We start from the raw sequence: 9,484 nt of genomic DNA, 5'->3' as shown, positions 1-9,484 counted from the left end.
CCCCCCCCCACAACTGGAGACCCCCCCACCTTTACAATCTCTTAAGGCCGGGGGTCAGCAGCGTCCCAGGGGGTGGGTGCCCCCTGACGAAGCCCCCACCGGCAGAGCGACTCCCAAGCAAAGGGGGCGCCAGGGAGAGGCTGTAATAAATAGAGGGGCATGGCAGGTCCAGGGGGGGCGGCTGTCCCCGGCAGGGTCCTAGCGCACCATGTACTCTTTGCGCTTGTTCAGCCGGACCTGGCAGAAGGAGAAGCCCCCGAGCAGCACGTACAGCCCGGCCGCGATGAAGCAGTTGTAGCTGACTTGCTCGTAGAGACGGTGAATCTTCTCCGGGCCACTGTGGGGCAGAGGGAGCGGGGGGTCAGTCCTGGAGCCGGCGCCCCCGAGAGGGGACAGGCCCCGTGCCCCATTCCCCGCCCTCCTGAGCCAGCCAGTCCCCGCCCTGGGGCCGGGTGGGAGCCGGCGCCCCCTAGAGGGGACGGGCCCCATGCCCCATTCCCCGCCCTCCTGAGCCAGCCAGTCCCCGCCCTGGGGCCGGGTGGGAGCCGGCGCCCCCTAGAGGGGACGGGCCCCATGCCCCATTCCCTGCCCCCCTGAGCCAGCCAGCCAGTCCCTGCCCTGGGGCCGGGTGGGAGCCAGCGCCCCCTAGAGTGGAAAAATTTCTCCATTAAGCACCTTCGCATAACCGTGTACCATGTTCATATAACCTTGTACTGGGCCTATCCATGGGGGACCTCTGTTTTCAGGCAACTTTGTATCAAACCTTAGATAGAACCTGTGTATTGAGCTTGGGTACAATGTTATCACCCTCAAGGATAGTTAAGGTAGAAGGAAAATGTATTTTCGCTAGGAGGAGAATAAGATCTTCCCCCCTTTTAATGGACTGCCCTGTTGACTGACCGAGGTGTGGATCAGGAAGGCGTGGAAGGCAGCGCCTCCAGACAGCTGCACCCCGCGGAGAGGGGCTGGGAGCCAGACCCCAGAACAATAAAACGTGTCCAGTGGGCTCACTAGAGAAGCTCAGACATATTGACGGCCTCGGGGGTTAGAAGCCAGCACCTGCTTTTGGAAAAACACCCTCTTGGAAAAGAAACGTGGTGACATTAAGACAACCCCCAGAAGGAAGCAGCACAAAGGGCCAACGGACACAGAGTTTGCAGCTGGTGAAGATCTGCATGAGAGGGAAGCTGCTATAAATGTGAGGGGTCCTGCAGAGGACCCCAGGTCTCGTCTCGTCAACACGGGAGCATCAATCCGGATCGGCAGAAGCCCGGCTCCACCCCCTCCCCCATCTAACTCGCCTGGCCAGTGCAGTTAAGGGGAGCAACTGGCTGGTAACAAGACAGAGCGAGAGAGAGAGTGTGTGTGTGAGTCATGTATCAATCCACACTGTCATATGATCTATGCATTACCCATCAATGTGGCACTTTGCCTGATCCCCCCCGAAGAGATCCGGGGCAGTTCTTTAAGGACAAAACCAAGGGCAACACTTACTCCTTGAAATCTTCCTCCGTGAAGGGAACGTCTTCGATGAGAATAGCCGAGTGAACGTTGAAAAAAATCCCCAGGAGAATCTACGGGGAGAGACCAGAGATCCGGGAGGGGGCGGGTGAGAGCAAGGGAAAGCCCCCCCCCCCCCCCGCGCCCCCCCCCCCCCCCCCCCCGACATAGGCAGGGCACAGCCCAGGCAACAGCCACATCCGCCTGGCTAAGCCCGGTGCCGCCCCCTCAACCCGCCCCCCAGCAGGATCCACCCCCCACGTCCTAGTTTCAGGGCCAGCTGCAGCAGGGCAGAGGGGCCTGGCAGGGAATCAGGACCTAGCCCAGAGCCTGTTTACACAACACCAGACACCCGAGTGTCCCCGCCATGCCCAGCCGGGTCCTGGGCAGAACCGGCCCCGGGTCAGATGGAACCGGCCAAGGAGGGAGAACGCGACCTTCCCAGGAGCGGAAAGCCAATGCCCGGGACAGATTGCAAGGGCAGCCAGACTGGGTCAGACCAAGGGTCCATCTAGCCCAGTGTCCTGTCTGTGGCCAGTGCCAGGTGCCCCAGAGGGAATGAACAGAACAGGGAATCATCAAGTGACCCATCCCCTGTCGCCCATTCCCAGCTTCTGGCAAACAGAGGCCAGGGACACCATTCCTGCCCAGCCTGGCTAATAGCCATTGATGGACCTATCCTCCATCAACGTATCTAGTTCTTCTTTGAACCGTGTCATAGTACAGAACATAAGAACGGCCGTACCGGGTCCGACCAAAGGTCCATCTAGCCCAGTATCCTTTCTACCGACAGTGGCCAATGCCAGATGCCCCAGAGTCTTGGCCTTTGCAACATCCTCTGGCGAGGAGTTCCCCAGGTGAACAGTGCGTTGGGTGAAGAAATACTTCCTTTTGTTTTAAACTCGCTGCCTATTAATTTAATTGGGTGACTCCTACTTCTTGTGTTGTGAGAAGGAGTAAATAACACTTCCTTATTTACTTTCTCCACATCGGTCATGATTTTATAGACCTCTATCATATCCCCCCCCCTTAGCCGTCTCTTTTCCAAGCTGAAAAGTCTCAGTCTTATTAATCTCTCCTCATACGGAAGCCGTTCCAGACCCCTCATCCTTTTTGTTGCCCTTTTCTGAACCTTTTCCAATTCCAGTAGAACTTTTTTGCGATGGGGAGACCACATCTGCACACAGTATTCAAGGTGTGGGCGTCCCATGGATTTATTCAGAAGCAACATGATATTTTCTGTCTTATTATTGATCCCTTTACTAAGGGTTCCCAACACTCTGTTAGATCCAAGGGGCGCCAGGCCTGGAAGTGTGGGGACAAGCCGAGGGGGCACCAGACAGCCCCGGGATCCAGGAAAGGGGGGATCGCCCAGAGGGGGCGCCCGGCACAGACTCGGGGGTCTCACTCCACCCAGGGGTGACACAGCCAGTGCCTGAGCCGCCCCGTCACCTTTTCCAGCTCATGTGGGGAAGTCAGTGTCACTGAGGAAGTTGGTGGGGGGAGGTGCCCCCCCCCCCACTGCAGCCAAGGCTGGATCCAGCCACTGTGGGGCAGCCCCCCGCCCCCCCGCGGTCACACAGTGCCCCCTCCCCTGGGCCCTCATCCACCCCCACTAGACCCCAGGCCCCTTAAATGCGCCCCCACCCGGCCACTCTTGCCACCCACTTCTACCCCCAAAGTCCCCACCCCCATGTCACCCTGCCCTGCCCAGACCTCCCCGCCCCCCACAGCCCTGCTGCCCCCCAGCCTCCCCCCAGCCGGCCGGGGCCCCGCTCACCAGCATGATGACGCCCCAGGCGCTGAGCACGATGCCGCAGGCGGCCAGCTTGGGCCCGCAGCAGAGCAGGGAGGCCATAGCCGGGCCGGAGGGGGGCAGCGAGCGAGCGGCGCGGAGCCTCCTCCTTAGGCTGCTGCTGGCCGGGCCGACGCAGCAGACTGAAGGCGGCCGCGGCCCCAGGCGGGAGGAATCACGTGATCGGGCGGAACCACCCTGCAAAGACTGTGGGGGGGAGGGGAGAAGCAGGGCACGTCCTCCTCGTGGCGCAATGGAACCGGCCAGGCCGTTTCCAGCTCCGCCTTCCGATTGGTCGAGCGGCCCCGGACCGTTCCATCCTCTCCCAGGGGAGGGGGGCGGGATCCTGGCTATTTATAGACGCGGATTTCCGAGAGCCCCAAGTCCCCTCAGGTGGGGGAGGGGGGGATAAAATCCCCATAGGCTGGGTGAGGGGGGAGTTAAATAAGGGGAATGCAAAACAACCTCTCCCCTAGTGCAAATGGTACAGTCCAAAGAACTGGGTCGGTGGGGGAGGGGCTGTCACATGACAGGGCCTTAAATCGAGCAAGGGCAGGGTCACATGGGGACCAGGTCACGTGACTGGACAAGGCAAGGGCCATATGGAGGTCACGTGACTGGACAGGACAGGGTCCCATGGGGACAGGATCACGTGACTGGACAGGGCAGGGTCACAGGGGGACAGGGCTGTGGCTCTGGGCAAGGCAGGGTGGCCATCCCAGCTGCCTGGAGGACAAGTCCGTGGTCCCCTTGACTAGCAGACGCACATCAGCCCACACCCAGCTCCTCTGAAAGTGGATTCCCTGCATCCCACCCCTCCCTTGATACGCACCAATGCCCCAAAGCCTGCCTCCTTGGCCGGCGAATTAGCCTAACCCCGTCCCCTGCTAGCCACCGCCCTCCCCCAGCACTCGCTGAAGTCGGCATCTGGCCCAGGCTGATAGGAAACGGCTCGAAATCGAGCCCGATTCATTCTGTCTGCGGCCCGGCCCCGAACCCCAGCCAAGGCAGGGACCAAACCAGCGAGGGGACTGGGCCAAGTGGCTGGGGGCGGCTGTAGCGATGGGTCACTTGCGATAGCACGGTATAAATACCTCCGGCTGAAATGCGTCACGGGAGAAGTGCACCTCCTGCGAACGGGGAATGGAACGACGCCGCACGGGCCGGCTTCCCGGAGACTGGGACCGGAGAGAACCTGGTTCCTGTCCCATATTTATAAACCTGACGGACGCTGGTTCTTTCGGCGCTTGAGTGTATTTCATACCGAACCCCATTTATCAACAGGGTTAGCTGCTTCTACTAACGAGGACAAAGCTCCGTTAACAAGAACGATATTTCGCAGACAGCATGGGCGAACCTTACCTTACCGGCTACTTATATTTTTCCCCTGCCTGGCGGCCATGAATGGCTTCTTATTGCGGAGGGATGCTGGGGACGGGTCCTCGCATGCAGCACTTTGAAATCTGAAGTTTGGCTTTTTCTGCGTCCACTTCCAACCAATTTCGCTCATCTCGCCATGCAGGTTCGTCCACGACGATGCTCTCCCAGCCCACGGCTTGCTCCAGGACATGGAAAGTATGGCAGGACCTGGGTATTTGGGGGTTTTCCCCCTCAAATTCTTGAAGTTTCTCCGTTCGCTTGTCTTTGTCCTCTTCAAAATCGGCCGGCATTTCTCTTCAACTCTTGAAAACGCGGCGATGGTGCGAGGTCCTTGTACAACGTGCTTCGGATGCCTCCTGCGTGTTCATCACTCGCTTCCACAGCTTCGGTTAGACTCTTCACAAGCCCGTCCCTTTGGCAACCCAATGACAGTGTCCTGCGCACGGTGTTTTCAATCCGGTCGTAGCTCTTCCATCAACACGTGGGCGCACGCTGAGAAAAGGGCAGAAAAGCTTTGTTCCCCCTCGGAGATTGTCCGGTGTGGAGTTCGCAGCGTAACCATCAATGTCTGTCCATTATTCTGCCCTCGATTCTTCTTGTGCCGAAGTGGGAATGTTCTTAATGTCGTCTCGGAGTACTGTGCGCGTGCCTCGGTTTTCCCACGGGTCACTCCTGTATCTAGGGGGCGGGATCGGTGCAGGGCAGGGGTGATGGCAACGGGCTAATGGGGCACAGAGATCGGCCCACACTCTGTAGCCCGGCACCCCATGGCCGGGGCCCGTCCCCTGCGAGGAGCCGGCCGGAGGGGCTGGGAACAGGGGGCCCAGGGGACCAGTTTGTCCGGAGGTGGGGCGGGGGGGCTGAGACTGGGCTTTGTTTGGACCTCAGGGAGGGGCTCTGGGTCCCGCCCCCCGATGGATGTTGCTGCAGGTCCCTGCTCCTGGTGTTAACGACCTTGGTCCTATGCCGCGTTCCCCACAGCTCATAACCTGTCTGTGAGACAACTGCCTGCTGCGGGAAGTGGGGGGCAGGGCTCTTGGGGGGGGGTGAGGGTCCCCAGCGGCCCCGCCCAGGGGGACTTGCTGCAGGGAGCTCACAGGGGGTCCAAGGGGCTGAGCGCCCCCAGGAGGCACCGAATCCGGGCAGGCTCCTTGGCCTGGGGGGGGGGGGGGGGGGAGAGACGCTGCTTCATCCGGAGCGGTGCCCGAGGCCCCAGGGCACCCCGAAAGAGCCAGGCTAGCAGAGGTGGGTCTGGGGGCAGGGATGGGGTGAATGGGGGGGGGAGGGGGCTTACTAACCTGCTGCCCCTGCACAGACCTTCCCCCCCTCCAAGGTCCAGAGACGGGGAGTCTCCACACACCCTTAGCGGCTCCGGGGGTCCCATCCGTCAGAGCCGGGTCACCCCCCGACATGGGCCGGCACCCCCCAGCCCTGCTGCTGCAAACAAAGTCCCCCCTCGGGGGCACTGGAGGGGAGTCTGATACAGGGGGCGAGCCCTGTGCGGCTGGGTCAGACAGGTAATAGGGGGTTACCCCGTCCCCTGGGGGGGGTCAGACCTCCCCCATATGGCGAGGGCTCTCCCCCTGGGTGTGGGGGGGGCGCACCAGGTCCCGGCCCCCCCACGGGGCACAGCATCTGCAGGCAGTCGCATGTCCCCGCTCCGGGCGGCTGGCGGGTCTCTGGGGCACAAGGCCAGGGGATCCCCAGGCTCTCCATGGGGCGGAGGGGCCTGCCAGGCCCCCCCCCCGATCTCTGACCACCCCCCCAGAAGTAGGACCCGCCCATGAAAAGAGGCCCCTCAGTAACCCCACCCCTCGCTCCCCACCCCACACAGACTGCATAGCCTGGCACTTGGCGTGTGTGTGTGTTTATTGAACCATCCAGGGGACACAGTGGGGGGGGGGGCTGGTTGGGGGGGTCAGGAGGGCCCCCTAGGGGCCGGGTTCGGGGGGCCCCTTCTCGTCGTCCGGGGGGCAGTCGATGAAGTCAGCCAGCATGGTCTCCGTCTCGTCCGCCTCCGTCTGGGGGGGAGAGATGGGGGGGGGTCAGCCGGCAGCCCTTGCCCTAGGCCCCATCTCTGCCCCCCCAGCCCCCGACCCACACCTCACCCCCGCCCCTCCCCAGGGCCCCACCCCTCACCCCCCGGGTCTCACCTCTGCCTTCCTGGCCGGCTGCTCCCGCTTGGGGCTAGGCTGGGCTCCCTCTCCGGCGCCATCCCCCTGCTCCCCCGCCGGGGGCGCCCCCTCCTCCTTGGGGGGCTGCTCCTCCTCCAGGACGGGGGCCGGGGCTTCCAGCAGTGGGGGCTCTGCCCCCATCTCCCCCTGGCCGGGAGGCGGGGCCTGGAGGGGGCTGGCCTGCTGGGGTGGGGTGGGCGGGGCCGACGGCAGCTCCTCCTCCTCCTCCTCCTCCTCCTCTCGCGATGGCTGGGGGGCGGGCGGGGGGCTAGCCTTCATCACCACCACCTCCTCCTCCTCCACCTCCTCGGGGGGCGGCGGCTCGGGCGCCTGGCTCTCCTCTACCTCCATGATGAGATCGTCCGGCTCCCCGGGCGCGGCCGGCGGCTCCTGGGGGCCGGGGGGCGCCCGCTCTTCCTCCGACAGGGCCCCCTCCTCCTCCTCCTCCTCTTCCTCCGACAGGCCTTCCTCCTCCTCGTACTCCTCCTCCTCTTCCTCCTCCCCCCGCTCTTCCTCCTCCTCGAATTCCTCCTCCTCCTCCTCGTCGAAGTCCTCGTCTTCCTCGTCGAAGTACTCCTCCTCCTCCTCTTCCTCCTCCTCCTCCTCCTCGTCTTCCTCCTCCTCCGGGAACTCCTCCTCCTCCTCCTCGCTGCTGTTGATGTTGATCACAGCTGGGTTCTCCTCGCCCAAGCCGGGCAGCACCTCGCCGGCGGCGGGCGGGAGCGGGGCGGCGGGCGGCTCCTCGGGGGGCTGGGTGGGGGGCGGGGAGGGGGGCGCAGGGGGAGGCGGGGGCGGCGGGGGGGGCTTGGGCAGCAGCCCCTTGGGGACGATGACCACGCTGTCGTCAGAGTCGCTCTCCAGGGAGATCTCCACATCCGACTCCTCCTCCTTCTCGTAGTGCACGTAGACGGGGCGCCGGGGCTTGCCCCCCAGCCCCGCCCCCCCCTCCTCCACGCCCCCGGGCGAGGGCGGAGCCAGCAGCCGGGGGTCGCCCGCCTCCCCGGGCTCCTCCGCCAGCGCCAGGCCGGGGCCGGCGGAAGGGGGCAGCCGGGGCGGTGCCAGCCCCAGGTGGTTGGCGGGCGGGGGGCGGGCGGGCGGCGGGGCGGGGAAGGGCGGGGCCTGGCGGAAGGGGGAGGCAGCCAGGTCCGAGGGGGCGGGGCCGGCCGAGGGGGCGGGGCCGGGGAGGGGCAGCTGCAGGGAGGGCACCCGGGGGCGTGCCAAGGCGCTGCAGGTCACCAGGGCTTCGGCGCAGAAGGACGAGACCTGCAGGGGGCGAGAGAGACGGGGGAGCGCTGGAGCCGGGGGGCAGGGAGGGAGGGGAGAACGGCGGCGGGGGTGTCCCCGTGGGGTCTCACCTGCAGGCTGGGGTCCCGCTGGCCCAGGGCGAAGGCCCGCAGGGCGCAGTGCAGGGGCGGGGGGCAGGCGGGCGCGGGTGCCAGGAGCAGGGCCAGCAGCAGGCGGTAGAGCTGGTGGCGACAGGCCGGGCTGGCGTAGGGGCCCCCGGGGGGGACATCCCCCTGGGCTAGGCGGAGCAGCAGCGGCACCACCAGCTCCTGCAGCCTCTGGGGGGAGAGACGGGGGGGTTAGAGACAGCGCCCTATAACCCTGAGCCCCCCAGAGCCCCCCACTCACCCCGTAACCCGGAGCCCCTCACTCGCCCCGGAGCCCCCCACTCGCCCCGTAACCCGGAGCCCCCCACTCACCCTGGAGCCCCCCCCCTTGCCCCTTATCCCAGAGCCCCCCACCCCTTTAATCCCCCATCCACTGCCTTCCGCCCCCACCACCCTGTGCCCCAACCCCCCTGCCTCCCTCCAGCCCCATCTAACCCCCCCCACCCCACCCCCCATCACTCACCCTGTGGGTCTCCTCCTTGACCAGACTCCCTCCCAGCAGGATGGCCCGGCTCAACGCTGCAGAGAGACGGGAGGGGTTCAGGGGGGCACCTCGGTCCCACCCAGCCCCCCCCAAGGGGTGAGCCCCCCAGGCGATGGGAGGGGCAAGGCAAAAGCCGAGGGGCCCCACATCCCACAGGGACCCGTACCCCCATGCAGCCCACCCCCTGAATGGGAGAGGGGGCCCCTCGCCCCCCTCCAGGCCTGGCTGAGGCTCCAGGCTCCCCCTTCCCAGGGGCCCCGTTACCTTGCAGAGCCGCCTTGCAGACATCGCTGTTAGCCATGGGGTCCTGCTTGCGGTGCAGGGAGGGGGCCTCACCCCCCTCCGAGAGCTTCGGCTTCTTGGGGGCACTGGGCTTCCCCTCCGAGCCAGGGCGCCCCACTTTCAGCTGGGGGGGCAGGAGCAGTTAGCAAGGTGCTAGGGGGCGCTGTGGGGCAGGGAGCGGGGCGGGGGGCTCAGCGGGGGGCGCTCTCCCCTGGCAGGCAGGGTGGCGCTAGAGGGCGCTGTGGGGCAGGGAGGGGGCGGAGACTCAGCGGGGGGCGCTGTGGGGCAGGGAGCGGGGCGGGGGCTCTGCAGGGGGCTCTCTCCCCCGGCAGGCAGGGCTGGCCCCAGGGCAGCGCTAGGGGGCGCTGTGGGGCAGGGGCCTCGGCAGGGGGCGCTCTCCCCTGGCAGGCGGGGCTGGCCCCAGGGCGGCACTAGGGGGTGCTGTGGGGCAGGGAGCGGGGCAGGGGCTCAGCAGGGG

The 9,484-nt window shown here is 65.5% G+C and overlaps 2 protein-coding genes across 2 annotated transcripts in view; both read right to left on the bottom strand.

Moving 5' to 3' along the window:
- Nucleotides 1-6: 6 nt before the first annotated feature.
- Nucleotides 7-3,453, bottom strand: RNASEK (ribonuclease K). The gene is made up of 3 exons (XM_024224182.3): nt 3,281-3,453; nt 1,495-1,574; nt 7-337 (listed from the first exon to the last, which is right to left on the bottom strand). Exons 1-3 carry the CDS (start codon nt 3,356-3,358, stop codon nt 199-201), a joined length of 297 nt encoding a protein of 98 aa, XP_024079950.1. The 5' UTR covers nt 3,359-3,453; the 3' UTR covers nt 7-198.
- Nucleotides 3,454-6,606: 3,153 nt separating this feature from the next.
- PELP1 (proline, glutamate and leucine rich protein 1) overlaps nt 6,607-9,484 on the bottom strand; it is a 6,336-nt gene continuing 3,458 nt past the window's right edge. The window contains exons 11-16 of the mRNA XM_029913379.1: nt 8,989-9,130; nt 8,704-8,759; nt 8,205-8,411; nt 7,123-8,112; nt 6,829-6,996; nt 6,607-6,696 (exon numbers count right to left, since the gene is read on the bottom strand). Coding sequence (XP_029769239.1) covers nt 6,607-6,696; nt 6,829-6,996; nt 7,123-8,112; nt 8,205-8,411; nt 8,704-8,759; nt 8,989-9,130 — 1,653 coding nt within the window. The remainder of the gene's footprint in view (nt 6,697-6,828; nt 6,997-7,122; nt 8,113-8,204; nt 8,412-8,703; nt 8,760-8,988; nt 9,131-9,484) is intronic.

Source organism: Terrapene carolina, unplaced genomic scaffold (assembly GCF_002925995.2).
Source record: "Terrapene carolina triunguis isolate 2854851 unplaced genomic scaffold, T_m_triunguis-2.0 Scaffold622, whole genome shotgun sequence".
NCBI classification, from domain to species: Eukaryota; Metazoa; Chordata; order Testudines; family Emydidae; genus Terrapene; species Terrapene triunguis.
Note: the sequence above shows the minus strand (reverse complement) of the source record. Positions and strands in the feature narration are given on the sequence as shown.